Genomic DNA, 21510 nt, shown 5'->3' with positions numbered 1-21510 from the left:
GACCACATCTTTTCCTTCCCTTCGCCTCTCTATTAATGTGCTTGGACACTGAGCTCTGTGAACAGCCAGCCTCTTTAGCGATGACCTTTTGTGTCTTGCCCTCCTTGTGCAAGGTGTCGATGGTCGTCTTTTGGACAACTGTCAAGTCAGCAGTCTTCCCCATGATTGTGTAGCCTATAGAACTAGACTGAAAGACCATTTAAAGGCTTTTGCAGGTGGTTTGAGTTAATTAGCTGATTAGAGTGTGGCACCAGGGGCCATCAATTTTGAACCTTTTCACAATATTCTAATTTTCTGATATGATGAATTTGAGATTTTCATTTGTTGTCATTTGTAATCATCAAAATTAAACAAAATAAACATCTGAAATATATGAGTTTGTATGTAATGTATGAATATAATATACAAGTTTCACTTTTTAAATGGAATTACTGAAATCAATCTACTTTTTCATGATATTCTAATTTTATGACCAGCACCTGTAGTCACACACACACACACACACACACACACACACACACACCGGAACTTGGCGCCCCCCACCTGTCACGTCTCAATTCCCCACCAGTGGGTCGCGCCACACACTTTGAGAACCGCGGCGTTAGCCCAAGCATCTACAATCCATCTGCTAACTGTGGCGTAACTTGCCCGGCGCCGCCTTCCACTTTTCATGAAACTGTGGTCTCCATCGGTCATCCATCGCTCCTTACTTTGAACGGCCGGTTCACACCGATGTCGAGCGGTTGAAGTTCCTTTGTCAGACCTCCCAGAATAACAGCGAGCACAGCGTTCATTTGTTTCACCTCGTTTTTCACATCGGCTGTGAGATGGGCACGCATGGAGTCACAGATTAACAGCGATGGTGATGAGTGGAAAAAACCACCTGGTCTCCTTACATTCACCTCCCTCAGCCACGCTTTCATCATCTCCTCATCCATCCAGCCCTTTTCATTTGCCTTAAAGGTATACTATGCAACCCGTGTTGATTTTCCAGCGAGGCTCCCCCCAAATAGCAAGCGATGCAGTTATCACCTACCACAACAGCAATGTTTAGGCAGCAAGCTAACTAACTTGCTGACTAATAAAATGAACATCCCGCTAGCTACTTAACTACTCAGCAACAGACCACAATCATACAAGTCGAAAAAACGGCAGTACAAACAATGACTAACACAGTGAAAGTATGAACATGCACACAGAGAGAGAGAAACCATTCCAATGTTACTTACAATCGCATCAGTAGAAACGCGAGGTCCGCGTCAGCCTTGCAGCCTTCGTTTTCTTTTAGCTCTCGCCATTCGGAAAAAGCTTGCCCGATGTTCACCCGTGTACGACTCCTCTCTCTGTCCAGAGCCCTTTTCCTCTTTCTTGCCTGCTCCGACATGGGCTTTCGCTGTTTTCTCGCTGGTTCCGCCATGATAACTGCACAAAGATTGCCACTGTGCTAGCAACGAGCATGCCTTTCACTGGGGGCGTTTAGCAGTTCTCGCCGTAAAGCAAGACCGACTCTCACGAGACTTCTGAGCCTGTGGGTGCGGGCCGAGGGCTCCTGCAATTGCAAGTACGGCATTTCCCCTACAGACCACCAGGGCGGCCGAGAAAACCTTTGTTCGACCTGAAATGACTCATTTAATCATCCAAAATGTTATGGAACACATTAATTAACTGAAAAATGTTGCATAGTATGCCTTTAATAACAGCAGCTGGAAAAGTCTCTTTACGCAAAGTCTTTCTCTTAAAAATCACCATAGGCAGCAATTTCTGTCCACGCCCACACTTCCCCCTTTAACGTTCTCATGGGGGTCTCAACAACGTCCGCAGTAACAACACACATAGGGCGTGCCGCACATTTTGAGGGGAAAAAAAGACGTTTACATGCGCCCTATAGTCGCGAAAATACGGTAACTAAGTGCCCACTGGTTTTTAACATCATCTCCCCTTTATCATCCTTTATATAAAACATCACTGAGAAACTTCTACGCTCTCTACATGCTAACGCCCTTTTATGCTGATGACCTGGAATGAAATCCAGTGAATTTCCTTCAAATGACCAGTTTGTGTAGTTTGTAAATGCCTGTATGTTGTTTATTCCTGCTACCCTGGGACTGTTCCACAGGTTTATTGGAAACTAATGAATGAAGACCATGATAAAGAAGGAGAAACACAGCAGACATCTCAAGATTAAAGTTATGGATAATTAGGGTTGCGCTATGATTAGTGGTGGGCCGTTATTGGCCTTAAAGCCAGACTCCAGGGCTGAAAGAATTCATTTGATTAAATGTGATGAATCGATTATTGAAATAATCGTCAACTAATTTAGGTATTGATTAATCCTTAACTGGAGTGTAGAGAGTCTGAAACGTGTCTTTAGCTGACAGGAGGTACTATTTAGAGCAGCAATTATACTAAGATTGTAAAATAAATGTACAAATATTTTGTGTTTTAAGATGAAAAAATGTTTTTATCTGTCAGTATGCTCTATCTAGAGCTCCTCAAGTAAAAATGTTTTGGATTTCGTAAAAAGTCTTCTTTAAGAGACATCTTGCTATCCGATTTTTAATCGATTAATGGGAAAAAATTGTCTGTAAACTCCTACTATCCCTGATTCAGTGCCGTAGCTTCTGTATCCTTCAACTTAACGAGCTTTAGCCTTTTTAACCCATTTATTGTTGGATATGCCTGATACCAGATAAAATGGTGCTTTTTATCAAGTACATTTTCTTCCATTATTGTTGCAAAGAACATATTTTGTAAACATAAATCTGAGAAAACTGCAATCCAGAAATGAAATTTCCTAATAAAGAAAAAAACGTAAAAAAAAAGAGTAACTTTATTTTAGTCACATTTTTTTTTACTTTATTTATATTTAACATATTCTTTATTCACCTTTTTCTTATTCAGATTGAAGTATACCAAATACACTTTACAGATCCCCGTCTCTTTACTTTATAACAATCCAAACACTAACATCCATGCAAAAGATTGGAATTGGAAAAGAATGCAATTTGTAAAACTCTAAAAATAAAAAATAAATTAAAATAAGGAAAAAAAACTAACTGGAAGAAAATAGAAAATCATAAAAAAAAATAACTGGAAGAAAACCAAATCTGAGAAAACATCCAAGGTACTTTTATTTATTTTATTTATTTTTTTTTTTATTATTTTTTTTTTTCCCTAGTTATATTTCTGGACTGCATTTTGTTCAGAATTCTGTTGCAAAAATGTAGTTTTTTTTGTTTGTTTGTTTGTTTGTTTTTTTCCCATTTACAAAATGTGTACTTTGCTTGCAACAATATTGGTACAAACTTTACTCCATACTCTATGTCTGGTCAATGGAAGGAGATGCATGAGACGAACAGGGACTAACATTATAATTTTTTTCCCGGCCATTTTAGGATCCTTAGTTAGACCGACGTCCATTTCTGTTTTCAAACAACACAAGTTTGTATTTGCTGTACTTTGTCTACCATATTGTGCCAAATGGTAACTGGTTTATTTGTTTCCTTAAAGAATAAAAGTTAGGGAGAGGCTTGCCAGGGAGGAGGGGCACCACACTAACCCAGAGCTGGAAAATGTTTCTGAAGTGTCGGGGTACCACAGACGGCTTCACCACGGGCCCCAGATCTCTGCTCCGACCCGCTGCCACAGAGAGCCAGCAGGCCCCCAGAAATACCACGACCCACAAGCTCACTTCAGCAGGTCCAGTCACCAAGGAGGAGAGGATGTGGGTGGTTACCCCAGTTACCTATCCATGGCCTCTGGTCCCGCATCCAGAGCCGAGCAGCAGCAGGAAAAACCGGCGAGTTGGGATGAGACGGAGGAACCTGAGGGGGTGAAAACGGAGGGTCTCCTGAGGAGCAGGAAAGCCGTTTTACCTTCAGAGATCCGCCGCAGGGAGAGAAGCACAGAGGACCTGCAGAGAGGAAGAAGTGAGGAGGAACCTGAGCTGTGCACCGTCTACGGCCTCATCCAGGCTGGAGACGCTGCTGCGGAGGAACGCGCAAGATCTGGAGTCATGGGCCGAGCCAGAGCAGAGAGACCGGACCACTGTACCCCCCTGCAGGCAGCAGAGCGCCGACCCCGAGGGCAACAACACATTTACGTTCACAAAGGACCGACAGCCACCCACATCCATCCCACCGCTTTATACCCGATCCAAGGACCCCCCTCCAGCACCTCTGTAGACCACCCACCATCAGACGTAGGCTTCAATCAAAGAAGCCAACATCAGCAGCTTCAGGACGAGTGCGAAGGCGCGGGGAACGCAGAGAATCCTCCGGAACGCCGTGTGTCTGTGGCCAAGCTCAGGCATTCCTACATGGAGAGCACCAGCACACCTCCGAGCAGGCGCAGGAAGGAGCTGTAGGTGGAGAAGCTGAATGTTTCTACTGCTGATCATCTAACACCGTCTGAATGCTCACTAACAAGAAACTAAACCATATGAGGTCACCACTAAAGCAGAGCGGCTCTAAGCTCTGCGCCGCAGCTACATTCACCTACTAACTACCCTAACATGACTGGCTCCGGTTCTACAAGGGCCCGGGGCCCACGCATGCTTCCACTGCTAACTGTTCTGCATGCCGTTGCTACTGTGCTGGACTTAGCAGGTACCGTTTACTCGTCTCCCTCACCAGACTGTGTTTTCTGTCTCCATTGGGCCCTCCGTCCGACCCTTTGACCTCCTCCAGTGACACCGAGGGTCAGAGCGAACATGACGGCTACAAGGCTCCATGGAGAGGCGCGAGGGAAAGGGGCCCCCACCCCCAGCACTGTCCCCGGGACGGTCGAAAGACTCAGCCAATCCCTTCTGCTGAACGGCAGGAGAATATTAGGTATTTCTGGGTTTAGGAATATGTGGCTTGGTTTGAGGAACGAAAATTAAACGAATAATCAGAAGGTCTGGTTTTGTTAAAAAGGTCTGATAGATTTTCTAATTAATGATTATTTAAATGGAGATTATTTAAATATGATTCAGGTAGGGATGCACGATATGGGGATTTTGGCCGGTATCCAATATGCCGATATTTTAAAACTCATGTAGCCGATAACCGATATCGAGTCATTGAAAATAGCAGTTTTGTTATCCATTTCTGACACTTTGAAAAATAATATACTCAAATATATTTTCATACGCTGATATCAAATAGATTTTTAAAAACGCGGTATCGATCTATTTTACTTTCAAAATCTTGTGAAATTTCATCGTTGTGTTACAAACTCTCGTGATATTTTGCAAATTCTTGTGAGATTTTGTTAGTAAAATAGATCGATACCGCGTCAATATATCAACATATAAAAATATGGCAACATTTCGTGAATTTTCGGGGGATTTCGTAGCATAACGATGACATATAGCAATATTTAATTAGTAAAAGAGATTGATATGGTGTTTTTAAATGGCAATATATCAGCATATGAAGATATTGGGATATTTTAATGTATCAATATTTTTTCCCTCGTTTTTAGAAGTTTTTAAGTCTGTAAAAAAGAATTTTTTGAGGAAGAAGAAGTAGTATTTTTATTTTTTTTTTAGACTTTAGAAACTCAGAAGCTGATCAAATATCGGGTTAAATATCGGTGGGGTGGCCGATGTCCGATATTCAGTTTTAAGGCTGATACCGATAGGGGGCCGATTATATCGTACATCCCTAGATTCAGGCCATAATGTTTTAGTTTATTCAGTCGTATAGAGTGAATCTTTTTTCTTTATTGATGCTAAAATGGAACCGATTGTGTAAATTGAAATTTGGGAGAGAAAAAAGAAACAATCCAGAAATTAAACAAGTAAAAAAACAAGGTTGTGAGTAAACTTTAAGGTTTTTTTTTGTTTGTTTTTTTTGTTTTTTCCAGATAAAATTTTTTTTTCTTTTTTTTTTTTTACAGATTTTCCTATCTTCTTTTTATGATGTTTAACCTTTTGCATTCTTTTGAGAGTGCTTTTATCGGATCAGATTCTCTGTACTTGTTGGGGCGGGCTTTCCATGGCAGTGAGGAATGAACGCTCGTTTCTATTGGTCAGCTTGAACTGTTGCATTTTTGTTTTTGTTTTTGTTTTTTGGTCAACGATCATGTCAGGAGTTTGTAGTGGGATTAAAACGAAGAGAATCTGATCTGTAAATTGAAATTTGAAAGGAATACGGATATTAAAACTTACTCTGGAAATTTACAATGAAATAAATATATAAATTCTTTAAAACCTGTATGAGGAAAATTAAGCTTGAAAAAAAAAAATTTAAATTTTATTTCAAAGAATTATTTATTTTGAAAACATATTTAAAAAAACAAAGTCTTTAAAAGTTTTCCAAATATAAAAAAAAATAATTTGAAAATCTGACAAAATAAGTTACTTTTCATAATTTCATTTTCGTTATTTCCATTTACAAAACAATTTTTGCTCAAATTTAATGGAGCAAAAATAGCTCCATACAGTCTAGGATTAATTTGATAAACGACCATAAAAACGCTCCTCGGTAACAACTTTTAGTAACAAGAAGCTTATTGGCCAAAGGTTCCTCTGATCGGATGTTGGCAGCAGTCTTCCCATGTGACCACAGCACATAGGCATGAATTGTAAGAAATGAGATCCAAAGATCAGAGAATCAAAGGTCCTTAATGCTGCCTTACGCTCCTACTTAGGCTGCTTTGCTGTTTCCTTTTTTTCTTTTCATTTTCTCTCTGCAAAATCGCAGCAGCTAACTTTCTCTGCAACTCCTCTCCTCAACCAATCATCAATTTAGTTGTTTTTTTTTACAGTTTTTAATGATTGTTCTCTCCTCTGTTTTGCTTTTAAAGGTCTTGTGTGAGCTCAGACTTTGCTTCTGCTGAAGGTAAGTCCTGTTTTTGTAAAATGCAATGTAGACTTGTGGCTAAAATTTGCATTTCAAAGTATCAAGGGTAAAGATTTAGATTTGTTTTTGTACCGATTGTGAATTCTGTACCTATTCCCTACGACGACAGTAAACCTTCACATCAGTGCTCTAATATGGGAGAATTATCCTGCCATAATGCAAGAGCACATAATTTCAATTTGAGAAAAGAATTTCATCTTCTTACACTTAAAACTTATAATGCTGACACTCAAAACATGCGCACTCTCTCAAATATTTTCTTTTCTCTCTCAAATCTTTGTTTCTTCTCTCAGATTTAATGCTTCTTGCACAGATATTTTCTCCTCTCGCTTGCCTCCTTTTCTTCACGCACAAACCGCGCTCTGCTCGAGTCTCAGTTACGCTCGCAAACCCGTAGGCTCTGCTTGCGGATTTTTTTTGCTCTCTCTCAGATTGGATCCAATCGTCGCCTAGCAACCTTTCCAGCCAATAGAACGACAGCTTCGGAAAGGGTGCGCTTGTCTAACTCTACTGAGTGTGCCTGTGATAAACCTTACCGACAATAAAATGGCTTTTTAATTTAAAAGCTATTAAAATAAGAAGCTGAAAAACAACAATAATCAGGAAAATAAAAAAAAGGAAATAATAAAGGGCGATTCAAGAATCACCAATGAAAAGTCACCTAATTTCTGCTGGAGGCAGAATTAGCATCTGCCCTGACTAGCAAATTTTTATTTATTTTTTTTCTGACGAGCAACTCTGAGGCGGGAGTTTTCTGTTCACATCACGTCACGTCTGAAAATTGATAGCTTTTAAATTAAAAAGCCGATTTATTGTCGGTAAGGTAACTACTGAGTAAGGTAACTCAGTAGAGTTAGACAAGCGCCCCCTTTCTGAGGCTGTCGTTCTATTGGCTGGAAAGGTTGCTAGGCGACGATTGGATCCAATCCGAGAGAGAGCAAAAAAAATCCGCAAGCAGAGCCTACGGGTTTGCGAGCGTATCTGAGACTCGAGCAGAGCGCGGTTTGTGCGCCAAGAGAAGGAGGAGAAAAGAGAAAAGCAAGAGGAGAAAATATCTGTGCAAGAAGCATTAAATCTGAGAGAAGAGAAAATATTTGAGAGAGAGCGCATGTTTTGAGTGTTACATTATAAGTTTTGAGTGCAAGAAGATGAAATTCTTCTTGTTGCACAGTAGGTTTCCTAAACATACTGTAAACGCCTCACCTGCAGTAGGTGAGTTTTTTCACGTCTTTTTTCGCTCCATCTTGCCATCAGTTTGGGGTCCTTAGCCTGGGAAACGTTGAAGACCCCTGGTCTAATCAAATGTATTTGCGTGGACACAGCAAAGCTAACAAGGATGTTGCAGGCATTTAAACTGCATAAGCAGGATGTCGAGTTAAATAGTATTTACCACATTTTGAAGCTGTAGGGGGATTTGCTTTGAACACAGAGAGTGAGGCTGCTTGTCTCAAAGATCGTATTTTGAAGAAAGAGGAAGTGATGCATCGTGGAGCCGAGTTTGCAGTCATTAACGGCGCTCACAGTAGCATAACGCGGCAGCGAGGGCCAAAAGCAACTCATCTGGTTCTCATAAACACACTTTCAGCGTGGACACTTTGGTACTGACAAGAATTATGTTCAGTGGAGTCAATCAAAGGAAATAGTTGCTTGGTGATGTCATGTGTGTTCAATGTGTGGAGTAATGCCACACACACCTGCAGGTCTTTAGAAGACGTTATTTGTGGTTGTTTAATGGTTCACTCTCTATAAATGTAGATCTTTTTTATGGTGCTATGTGCTTAGAATAAAAGTGCGGATTATGATGCAGCATTTTAAGGTAAAGTTAAACTAAAATGTGAACTGAAATGTAGGGGGTGGCTTCATGGACACGCACATGAGAAAGATGGTGTAAGCTGACATCTGTTAAGATTTACCCAACTTGTGGAGCTGATAAACAAACTGTCCTCCTCCATGATTTATTTTCAGAGGCAGGGGGGGTCTGGGATTCTTAACTTCAGTAATTGGTTCCAGGTCCGACTTTTTTGGGGGGGGGTTTCTCAGCGTTTGGGGGAAACGAACATGAAAGAAACCATCTTGAAAGGGCTTTGAAGTGCAGCTGAAGGAGCTGATTTTACATTAGTTTTTTTTTTTTTTTTTGTTAACACTCCTTTTGTTAAATAAAAATAAAAAGAACATTTAACAATAAGATCCCCAGAGGTCTGATACCAGTAGATTTCTACTTCAGTAAATTTGGTCTGTGACATTCTGGCCAAAAGGATGCAGGATTAGTGATGATGTCATAGACTGAAATGGTTCTAGCATGCTACATTGGCTCATTATGAATATAAATCAGTTTCACTACACAAATTATAAATTGGTAAACTCGGACAATAAACGCAACAATTATATACAGTGTTAGGGTTAAACTGCAAGAACAATGGAGATGTTAAAAATCTACCCGCTTCAGCCGTTGACCAATACTTCCTTAATGACCGACCTTTAACAATCAATAGACAGGTTTCAGGTATTACAGGCTAACGATGGAACCAAACGACCCATTCATCGGTTACATTCGCATGGTTCCAAGCAATACAAGGCCTTGTCTATATAAGACTCAAACTCAATGCGGATCCAGACATTTGAATTGAGAAATTTTCCTGGAGAGGTGGAGAAACGTCTTCAAATCTTGAAACCAAGTCCAGTGGATATTTTTTGAACTTTTACAGAATGACTATGACCTGGATGACTGAGAATCTTCATCAGCATATTAAAAATCTAGACATTTAACGAACACAAAAACAATTACAAGATGAGAGAATCAATCTAATGCACTTTTTTGTTCTTCACAAGTACAAAACTGAAGAATAGGGGGTGTGCAAAATAATTGTCATGAGGATGCATCGTGATTCTAATTTTTGTGATCTACTGCATCGATTCTTGACGCCAAGTATCGATTATTAATTTAAAAAAATAAATAAATAAAATTGTGTGAATGGTTGGCGAACATCCGCCAAAAACAAGTGTAATACAACTTCCAGTCCAGCAGATGTCGCTGCAAATGTGTTGACGCACGCTGCCTTGTGTCACAAGCATTTCCGGCCGCGGGATACTGTGCAGAGTCATTCAAAAACAAAACATGGAGGAGAAAATATTGCAATGCATCGCAATAATTCAAGTATCATGATGCATTGGGATAGAATCGCATCGTGGCCTGTGAATCGTGATTCGAATCGAATCGTTACTTCTTTGGCAATACCGACCCCTACTGAAGAAGCACATTTTGTCTTGTAGCGAAGATTTTATGGAGGTTGATGTGCTGCTTTTCCATTCCAACCTCACTAATTGCTGGACGAAGTAACCTACATCTAGCAATCAGTGAGGTAAATGATATATAGTTCTACTTTTCTTTAACAGATTTATCCCAGGTCTAGTTACCCCAGGTCTAGTTACACCATGTTTGACAAAAGTCTTGAGCCCCATTTCCACTACCCTTGAAAAACCGATCCATTCCGAGACCAATCCAAGCTCGGATCAGTTAACCAGGCCGAGCTCGGTTCTGACGACCGTTTACACATCACGCTATCTCGGTTCCTTGACTCCTCGCCTCCTAGTGACGATCTGCGGTATTACTGCCAGTATTGAAGGAGGGAATCAAGCAGCTGGTGGCGGTAATGCACCAAAAGTTGTTTAACAACCGCCATAAAACACAAGAAGAAGAAGACGAAGAAGGAGGAAATCAAGCAGTTGGTGGCGGTAATGCACCAAAAGTTGTTTGCCAACCGCCATAAAACACAAGAAGAAGAAGACGAAGAAGGAGGGAATCAAGCAGTTGGTGGCGGTAATGCACCAAAAGTTGTTTGCCAACCGCCATAACACACAAGAATAAGAAGACAAAGGAGGAAATCAAGCAGTTGGTGGCGGTAATGCACCAAAAGTTGTTTGCCAACCGCCATAACACACAAGAAGAAGAAGACGAAGAAGGAGGAAATCAAGCAGTTGGTGGCGGTAATGCACCAAAAGTTGTTTGCCAGCCGCCATAAAACACAAGAAGAAGAAGACGAAGGAGGAGGAAATCAAGCAGTCGGTGGCGGTCATGCACCAAAAGTTGTTTGCCAGCTGCCATAAAATACAAGAAGAAGAGGACGAAGGAGGGAATCAAGCAGTTGGTGGCGGTAATGTACCAAAAGTTGTTTGCCAACCGCCATAAAACACAAGAAGAAGAAGACGAAGAAGGAGGGAATCAGCACATCAAAATGGCGGCGCCCGTCACATTCAGAAAGTTATGTTTGATTATTATTGCTGTACTTCGCTGTTTAAATGCCATTATTTAAAATGTTGGGTGGAGAAGATTTCGATTGTTTATAGTTAAAGAAGTTGTTCTTCTGATTCTGTTTCCGGAGGGGCATTACCGCCAACTAATGGAATGGAGTGTGAATCGCGATGTGCAGCCAGACGGAGATGACGCGTTCTGCTCATGCACTCTTGTTATCAGAAAACCGAGCCAGGGAAAAACCGAGCCAAGCCCACCTCTGGAACTGGTCTACAGTTAGCTCGGTTCGGTTGTGTCTTCAGTTTAGTTTGCTTTCTATTTACACACGATAAGTTATCTCAGTTACTGAGCTTGGGTAGTGTAAATGGGGTATATGAGCGCTTATCACATATGTTTGCGCTGTTTAGAAAAAAAGTTTAGTTTTGGAATAATGTGGCCTATATGTTACCTGAATTGTTTTTTATATTTTGTGGAAAAACAGCATTGAACTAAAGGACATACAGAATTAGGAAAAGTCAGATAACAAACCCAACATAAGATTAATTTAACCAAAATGATTTCACTTCAAAATCTAAAAAAAACATGAGAATGACTGCCTTTGGAGTTCTATTTGTTAAAGAGAGCCGTAACCCGGCTTTGAAATTAAGTATAAACAATGTGCCCAAACTTATAAGACTCTGTGTTCAGTAGGTTGTTTATGGAAAAATTACTTCTATTAACCGCCGCCATGTTATAACCCGCCACCAGGACGACCAATATAAACCTTGATAGTTAGACATTCTGTTATTAGTGACATTCGTCCCCCATTGTTATGGGCCTTTGATCTAGTGCCCTGTCTTTAACAAAGGGCAAACCCTGCATGCTCCATATCCTCTTCCATCACTTTATTACTGTCTGGATGAAGCTGTTTGGGGCATTAACACCAACGCCCCAATTGATCAAAGGACTCATGAAGTTCTGATGGTTATTTATAGCTCATCTCCAAAGAAGAAGGTCATTGAGTTCGCCAAAAGACAATAAATCTAGTGTGTTTTGGCTTTAAAGATGTTGTATATTTATATTCAAGGAAAGGCAAGTGGTCCAATGTTCCAGTAACCTCATTATTTTGTGTCTTTTTCGTAGCTGATGAAGAAAAGCTGGATGAACGAGCCAAGCTGAGCGTAGCAGCAAAGCGGTCGCTCTTCAGGGTGAGTTGCAGCTCTTGCCCATTTGGGCGATTGGTTACTTTGGGTCTTCACTTTTCCTGGCATCATAAATGGGAGCAAACTGCATGTTCACACCAGAATCTATAAAGTATTCTACTGAGAAAAATAAGTAGATGCTATGTGTCTCCTATATGGCTTATAACATCAGGCAACTTCGCGTTGCATCTCAGAACTCCCTACTAAAGGTTAGATTCATAGCATGAAGTCAGAATTCTGCCAAAAGTACTAGCAATTTTTTTCAAACACGAAAAGCATTTAAACCCTACACATTTTCAATGTGTAATGCTTGCAGATTCAATACCATGATCTCACCAGTGTATCACCACCATGAGTATTAGAATATTTCCGGGGAGTGGCGGCCGATTTGTTAGGGCATTGCGCTTGGAATCCAGAGGTTCTGAGTTCAAGCCCAACTCCGACAGACTGCCACTATGCGTCTCTGAGCAAAGACCATTATAGACCGACACCTTGTCTGGATTTAAAGCTGCAATCATAACCGAACCAAGTAAACTGGATCGGCTGCTCAGCAGCCAAGCGGGCAAAACAGAAGCAGGATCTAGTAGCTCAGAGCATTAACTTTGGAGAGGCTGGCATCAGGGTTCCCGCGGGTCCTTAAAAAGTCTTAAAAGGCATTGAATTCTTCAAAATAAAATTAAGGCCTTCATTGATATTAAAATGTCTTAAATCAGTCTTTCGTTGGTCTTAATTTTTAAAAACATCATAAATAGGATTATTTTTATTACAATTTATTTTTGTAATCTAAATAAAATGTTAAAATTGACAATTTTTTTTTCTTTTTTCATAAAAAAAAAAAAAAAAAGGCTCGCCATTATTGGTTCCGTCCCGAAAGCGGAACCAATAAAAGCGTTGTTGCTGCCGGGACATTTGGGAGATGCACCATTAACTTTTTGTCTGGAAAATATGAGTGTAAATGTAACTAAAATTGTCTCCAGCCAAGAGTTTTCTCCATGGCTAAAACCAGGGAACATACATGAGGCTCAGTGGATTTAGTGCAAGAAGTCATTTAAGCTCAGAACGATGAGAATTAAGGCAGTGGAGTCGCACATGCGAAACGCGAAACACAAAGCGTATTTCTCAGTTTAGTTCCACCCTTGTCTCTGCAACGCCTCCACTTATCACCAAATCAAACATACTAAGAAAACCATACAAAGAAAAATAGCTGCAAAAAAGACTTAGCACTGGTTATTTTGTGGCTTTAAAACTGATTTGTTTTGCTCCCTGCTAAAACAAAGTTTGTCAATTCAGTTAAATAATTGTTCAAATATATCTGTCATTTGTGTGTTTTTAGTTTTCTTCCTGTATGGGAAACTTTTCAAAATTTGAAACATTAGTGCAGTGGTTTATGTTAAAATAAACCTTTGGGTTAAGTTGTCCCAAGCAGGTTTTTCTTGTGTTTCTTGTGAATTTGGTTTTAAATTTTTATTTCAAGTGGCATTAAAAAGTCTTGAATTTAACTTGCCTTATGCTGTAGGAACCCTGAGCATGCCTTGGCTGTTCACTCACTGGATTGCCTACGTCCTCTGCTGCTGATTAGCACAGATACAGTGGTGTTAGCCTCGGACATGCTGGATAGGTTTTACTTGGTCATCCACTAGAATAGACGCACAAAGCTGACGTTAGCTTAGAATTGCAACTTTTAAATCCAGAAACGTACCTTAGGCATCTTAAATCTGCTCTAGTTTAAAAACTTCATTACAAATACTAATACAAATATGCATTGTATTATTCTATAGTACCATATTTTTCAGCCTATAAGTCGCATCTATTTACACATTTCTGCCAGAGGTTGATTTACCATAATAAAACAATTTCACTTATTTTAAATATTCCCCCCTCACTCAAGGTTGCAATGTTGCTTTAAACTTTACATGTAAATAAAATACACCAGCGAATTAAAGTCCGGTGCGACTTGTTTGTGGTTTATTTTGTTAGTGACTGGTGTGACCTATAGTTGAGAAAATAGGAGAATACATTAAATCCAGCAATAGGTATAATTTTGGCAACAATGCAGTTCCATATATTCTAAGGTGCTTTAGAGGAAAACCCTTAACTTCCTCTCTACCTTTTAAACTGACTCAAGTAATAGTGTAAATTTTAAATGTTGTTGCCTGTAATAAACAATTATTTTAGTCATCCATTATTGTATTGATTGTCACAATAAAGTAATCAGACAAAAAAAACTCACATTCTGCAGATTGTCCACTTATTGCTTAAGCGTTTTTAAAGAATAATACGAATACATGGAAAATGCAAATAATTCAGGTTTTTTTGTTAGAAAACAAAAAGCCGCCTTTGGAGTGAAAATGGACATAAACAAAATATTGTGAAAGCATAATCAGGGCTCGATGTTAACCGCTGCCGATCGCCCGGGGCAAGTAGTTTTTATTGTTGGGAAAGTACAAATTTTATTTAAAAAAATATTATTTATCACTCAAAATTACTTTAAAATCACCGACATTCGCTGAAAACGACCCACAAGCTTTGCCGGCGCCATTTTTGTTGTTTTGTACACATTCTCACGTGATTTGAAAAAGCCGCGTGATTTTCCGCTAGACGGCGTGATTCAGCTCTTGAGGAGAGAATTCTTTTGAGGAGAGAATTTTTTTTAACATTACAATTTATATTTTTCCACACAACAGTTTAAAGCAAAGATTAGTTTGAAAATAATGTGCAGGAAGGATTGAAAAGCATGTTAACACGGTAATGTAGGCTTGAGTTCATTATGACGCATGCAGATACACACCAGGAACCTGGAAACTTACTGAATTATAAAAAAACATTTGAAAAGTGTCGGAGGTCGTGGATGAGTCTCCTCTGTCATCCATTTTTTACTTAAAGGAGGAAAGCGGGGACGAAGATGTTGTGGAATAGCAGGGCTCGATGTTAACCATCGCCCGATCTCCTGGGGCAAGTAGTTTTTATTGTTGGGAGAGTACAAATTTCATTGCATTTGCCCAGCGGGCAAGTGCGACGATCGCAATAAAATATTATTTTTCACTCAAAATTACGTTAAAATCACCGACATTCGATGAAAACGATCCAGAAGCGTTGTCGGCGCCATTTTTGTTTGTTTGTACACATTCTCGCGTGATTTGAAAAAGGCGCGTGATTTGAAAACGCCGGGTGATTTTCCGCTAGATGGCGTGATTTTTGTCCACCTTGCGGTAATTTTTATGTAGTTACCAAAACGACAATGAAGCTAGAAAGCGCTATTGTACCTGTGTTTCTGTATCATTTTATTCGCGTAATCACTCAAAAATCACCCACGTTTGAAGAAAACGACCCAAAAGCGTTGTCTTAAATTTTCAACCTGTCAAGTTTTTATTTTTTATTTCTAACATTACAATTTATAATTTCCAAGCACACAACAGTTTAAAGCAAAGTTTAGTTTGAAAAGAAAGTGCAGGAAGGATTGAAAAGCATGTTAACACGGTAATGTAGGCTTGAGTTCATTATCTGACGCATGCAGATACACACCAGGAACCTGGAAACTTACTGAATTATAAAAAAACATTTGAAAAGTGTCGGAGGTCGTGGATGAGTCTCCTCCGTCATCTATTTTTTATTTAAAGGAGGAAAGCGGGTACGAAGATGTTGTGGAATAGCAGGGCTCGATGTTAACCATCGCCCGATCTCCCGATCTCCCGGGGCAAGTAGTTTTTATTGTTGGGAGAGTACAAATTTCATTGAATTTGCCCAGCGGGCAAGTGCGACGATCGCAAAAAAATATTATTTATCACTCAGAATTACGTTAAAATCACCGACATTCGATGAAAACGATCCAGAAGCGTTGCCGGCGCCATTTTTTGTTGTTTTGTACACATTCTCGCGTGATTTTAAAACGCCGGGTGATTTTCCGCTAGATGGCGTGATTTTTGTCCACCTAGCGGTAATTTTGATGTAGTTACCAAAACGACAATGAAGCTAGAAAGCGCTATTGTACCTGTGTTTCTGTTTCATTTTATTCGCATAATCACTCAAAAATCACCTACATTCGAAGAAAACGACCCAAAAGTGTTGTCTTAAATTTCTAACCTGTCAAGTTTTTATTTTTATTTCTAACATTACAATTTATATTTTTCCAAGCACACAACAGTTTAAAGTTTAGTTTGAAAAGAATGTGCAGGAAGGATTGAAAAGCATGTTAACACGGTAATGTAGGCTTGAGTTCATTATCTGACGCATGCAGATACACACCAGGAACCTGGAAACTTACTGAATTATAAAAAAACATTTGAAAAGTGTCGGAGGTCGTGGATGAGTCTCCTCCGTCATCTATTTTTTATTTAAAGGAGGAAAGCGGGTACGAAGATGTTGTGGAATAGCAGGGCTCGATGTTAACCATCGCCCGATCTCCCGATCTCCCGGGGCAAGTAGTTTTTATTGTTGGGAGAGTACAAATTTCATTGAATTTGCCCAGCGGGCAAGTGCGACGATCGCAAAAAAATATTATTTATCACTCAGAATTACGTTAAAATCACCGACATTCGATGAAAACGATCCAGAAGCGTTGCCGGCGCCATTTTTTGTTGTTTTGTACACATTCTCGCGTGATTTTAAAACGCCGGGTGATTTTCCGCTAGATGGCGTGATTTTTGTCCTCCTAGCGGTAATTTTGATGTAGTTACCAAAACGACAATGAAGCTAGAAAGCGCTATTGTACCTGTGTTTCTGTTTCATTTTATTCGCATAATCACTCAAAAATCACCTACATTCGAAGAAAACGACCCAAAAGTGTTGTCTTAAATTTCTAACCTGTCAAGTTTTTATTTTTATTTCTAACATTACAATTTATATTTTTCCAAGCACACAACAGTTTAAAGTTTAGTTTGAAAAGAATGTGCAGGAAGGATTGAAAAGGATGTTAACACGGTAATGTAGGCTTGAGTTCATTATCTGATGCATGCAGATACACACCAGGAACCTGGAAACTTACTGAATTACAAAAAAAAGCATTTGAAAAGTGTCGGAGGTCGTGGATGAGTCTCCTCTGTCATCCATTTTTTATTTAAAGGAGGAAAGTAGGGACGAAGATGTTGTGGAATAGCAGGGCTCGATGTTAACTATTGCCCGATCTCCAAGTAGTTTTTATTGTCGGGAGAGTACAAATTTCATTGCATTTGCCCAGCGGGCAAGTGCGATGATTGCAAAAAAAATATTATTTATCACTCGAAATGACATTAAAATCACCGTCATTCGATGAAAACGATCCAGAAGCGTTGCCAGCGCCATTTTTTGTTGTTTTGTACACATTCTCAAGTGATTTGAAAAAGGCGCGTGATTTTAAAAAGCAGGGTGATTTTCCGCTGGATGGCGTGATTTTTGTCCACCTAGCGGTAATTTTCATGTAGTTACCAAAACGACAATGAAGCTAGAAAGCGCTATTGTACCTGTGTTTCTGTATCATTTTATTCGCGTAATCACTCAAAAATCACCCACGTTCGAAGAAAACGACCCAAAAGCGTTGTCTTAAATTTTCAACCTGTCAAGTTTTTATTTTTTATTTCTAACATTACAATTTATATTTTCCAAGCACACAACAGTTTAAAGCAAAGTTTAGTTTGAAAAGAATGAGCAGGAAGGATTGAAAAGCATGTTAACACGGTAATGTAGGCTTGAGTTCATTATCTGACGCATGCAGATACACACCAGGAACCTGGAAACTTACTGAATTATAAAAAAACATTTGAAAAGTGTCGGAGGTCGTGGATGAGTCTCCTCTGTCATCCATTTTTTATTTAAAGGAGGAAAGCGGGGACGAAGATGTTGTGGAATAGCAGGGCTCGATGTTAACCATCGCCCGATCTCCTGGGGCAAGTAGTTTATGTTGTCGGGAGAGTACAAATTTCATTGCATTTGCCCAGCGGGCAAGTGCGACGATCGCAAAAAAAATTTATTTATCACTCAAAATTACGTTAAAATCACCGACATTCGATGAAAACGATCCAGAAGCGTTGTCGGCGCCATTTTTGTTTGTTTGTACACATTCTCGCGTGATTTGCAAAAGGCGCGTGATTTTAAAACGCCGGGTGATTTTCCGCTAGATGGCGTGATTTTTGTCCACCTAGCGGTAATTTTGATGTAGTTACCAAAACGACAATGAAGCTAGAAAGCGCTATTGTACCTGTGTTTCTGTATCATTTTATGCGCGTAATCACTCAAAAATCGCCCACATTCGAAGAAAACAACCCAAAAGCGTTGTCTTAAGTTTTTAACCTGTCAAGTTTTTATTTTTATTTCTAACATTACAATTTATATTTTTCCAAGCACACAACAGTTTAAAGCAAAGTTTAGTTTGAAAAGAATGTGCAGGAAGGATTGAAAAGCATGTTAACACGGTAATGTAGGCTTGAGTTCATTATCTGACGCATGCAGATACACACCAGGAACCTGGAAACTTCAAAAAATACTTAAAAAATTAAAAAAACAAACATGTTTCATTGATATATATACAAAAATGAATATTAGGAACTATATTTATCAAACATTATTCTGGGCAAGTAAAAATTGTTTGTGGGCAAATGAACTGTGAAAGTCACTTGCCCAAAGTGCAAGTGGTAAAAATTCTTAACGTCAACCCCTGATTTAGGATCAAGTTTTTAACACTTTTTGGTTAAAAAACAGACATAGAAAAACAATAATACTCAAAAAGGTAAAGTGCTTATTAACATAATTTAGGCAAAATAAATAACTCCTGTCAGATGAATTATTGGAGGAATCATTACAGCTCATGTTGCGTGATCTGTACTAATTGCTTTATATTGTCATAGAAGCAGATTCAGCACATGGTCTTAATTTCTGATACAGGTTATTATGTGGAGTGAAGCTTCACTGATTCCTAATAATCTTCGTTTACCGTTTTTCCAGGAGCTGGAGAAGAGCGTTGATTCAGGCTTTCCCAAACCCCGGTCCAGGAACGCAGCGGTGGACAGAAGACTGAGACGGACACAAGACCGATCGAGAACTCAGCCGGTGACCACAGAGGAAGTGGTCATAGCCGCTACGTGAGTCCTCATGTTTTCCTCCATTTAATACTTCAACTTATCTCAACAGGAAGAAGCCATTAAACTTAAAATCAAAGTTATTCAACATGAGTCGATCAGGTTTTGATTACTACGGAAAAGCAACAAAGTGCTCTAAACGTGTACAGCTTAGCATGATGCAAGTAAGTCCTTATTGTAGTAGGTTACTGAAGTTCACATATCATGTGAAATACTTTGTAATTTAACCTTATTATAATCTGATGTGAGATATATAGAAGTATGAAGCTTTCCTTTGAAAGTCTTCAACAACACAAACAGAAAAACAAATATCTATTGCTTCTTGTTTACAAAATAACTGAAGCTCAAGCAGATCAGACAGAGAGCATCAGTCAGCATCACCTTTTGGAGTCTAGCCTCAGATTTTCAGAAAGTTTAAGGTCTGTACTTTGACTAGACAGTTTTGAACCAGGAAAAAATATTATCCAAAAGTTTTGACATATTTGAGGAAATTGACAGGATGCCAGACTGAGGGGCCATTTTTAATTAAATGAAAGCTAAAAATGTATCCATGCTGTAAAATAAAATAAAAAATTAAGTCTGAAAATAAATTTGTTTATATAAAAGACAATAATGTATTGATTTTTTTTTTCTTTTTGAAAAAAAAAAATCTCTCAAAATATGCAGGTTTTTGTGTTTTTATTACATTCAAGAAAAAAAGCAATCTTAAAGGAGGAAAAGTTAAAAATATATATCAGAGAAAACAAGTTTTCACACTGATGGCTTCTTTGTTATGGAAGAAAAACAGTCTCATTGGAATCTGCCTTTTTTTTAACACCGAATTTTAAAAACATTGAATTGAATTTTATAAACACTGAATTTTTTTAGACATTGAATTCCTTACACTCAATTTTTATCTGGTAAAAATTAATCAAAAAATAATTCCGCTGCAAGAAAAATTCAGCTGCAAAAGTGTTGACCTTTTGGTGAACTTAAGCCAAAGCACTCTACACTCGATAGAGTCGAGCAGCTTCTAGCCAATGAAATTAGCTCATTTGGTCACATGACACAACAGCTGGGCTCAGCGCTGTTCCCGCCTGAATGAGGAATTTTTTTTTTTGTTAAACAGAATTACAACACATCAGTTTGCTACTAACAGATAGCTATCAGAGTTTTTCCTCTTATCAGACTGGGTGAAACAACTGAGCCGATCACAGCTAGTACCCTGTCTGCCAAGGTTCTTGGTTTGATCCGGAAGAAGCGGCCGGCGGCAAACCGGCTGAAATGAAGAAGAAAAAAAGTTTGCCGCCTCTTTAATAAAAATTGTAAGGAATTCAATGTCTAAAAAAATTCAGTGTTTAAAATTTGGTGTTAAAAAAATTCAGTGTTTAAAATTCGGTGTTAAAAAAAATGGCAGATTCCAATGAGACTGTTTTTCTTCCATACTTTGTAGAGTTGCACCGATCCAGCACTAAAATGGTGGTATCTTATCGGCGAGTACCAACAAATAGGGCACTGATATCATTTTAAGAGCCAAAACTTAATTCAACTATTGTCACCCATTCCAGGTAGGCAATAAAAAGTGCTACTGGATTAACTTTGTATTCCTGCTTAACAAAGGAAGGCAGCAGCTTGACAAAGCCATGATGGCAATTATTTTACATCCAGGTAGTATGCAGTTCTTCAGATGGTATGGTATCGGGGCCAAAAAATTGGCCTAACACTACTTCTTTGAGAGAAAATGTTGTGTCGTGGAATAAATAAAAGATAAATAAGATTAGATTAGATGAGCTTTATTGATCTCACAGCGGATAGATTCATTGGTCACATATTGACATAATTAAAGAAGGTGCATACAAGGAGGAAAAAAGGTGCATTAAGAATAAACAATATATATACAGTATATCAAGATAAATAAGGATTAAGGTGCAAGTGTACATGTATCACACACATAAATTAACATTTGGAAAATTAATTTGAAGTAAAAGCAGCTCTCAAAAGTTTTTACTCACAGATATTGTTTGCAATCAGATTCAAAACAATTTCTTTCAAATAATAGATTTTACTGTCATAAGGTTTTTCTTCCCTGTCTCTCAAAGCTTTAAAGAGAGTTTGAGTGTAAAAATCGACTTTTGAGAACTTTTTTCCCTTCAGAAATAATTTTCCAAATGTAATTTTATCTTTTATTTATGATAAATTATAAAAAA

General features: G+C 38.8%; 1 protein-coding gene across 1 annotated transcript in view; it reads left to right on the top strand.

The window, feature by feature from the left end:
• Positions 1-21510, top strand: part of svila (supervillin a) — a 110996-nt gene that overhangs the window by 10734 nt on the left and 78752 nt on the right. Inside the window, exons 5-9 of the mRNA XM_038300767.1 lie at positions 3511-4362; positions 4689-4832; positions 6793-6827; positions 12220-12284; positions 19191-19327. Of these exons, the coding sequence (XP_038156695.1) occupies positions 3511-4362; positions 4689-4832; positions 6793-6827; positions 12220-12284; positions 19191-19327 (1233 nt within the window). The remainder of the gene's footprint in view (positions 1-3510; positions 4363-4688; positions 4833-6792; positions 6828-12219; positions 12285-19190; positions 19328-21510) is intronic.

Source organism: Cyprinodon tularosa, unplaced genomic scaffold (genome assembly GCF_016077235.1).
Source record: "Cyprinodon tularosa strain WSP-4 unplaced genomic scaffold, ASM1607723v1 ctg456, whole genome shotgun sequence".
In the NCBI taxonomy this organism is placed as follows: domain Eukaryota; kingdom Metazoa; phylum Chordata; class Actinopteri; order Cyprinodontiformes; family Cyprinodontidae; genus Cyprinodon; species Cyprinodon tularosa.
This window is presented reverse-complemented; position numbering and strand designations above follow the sequence as displayed.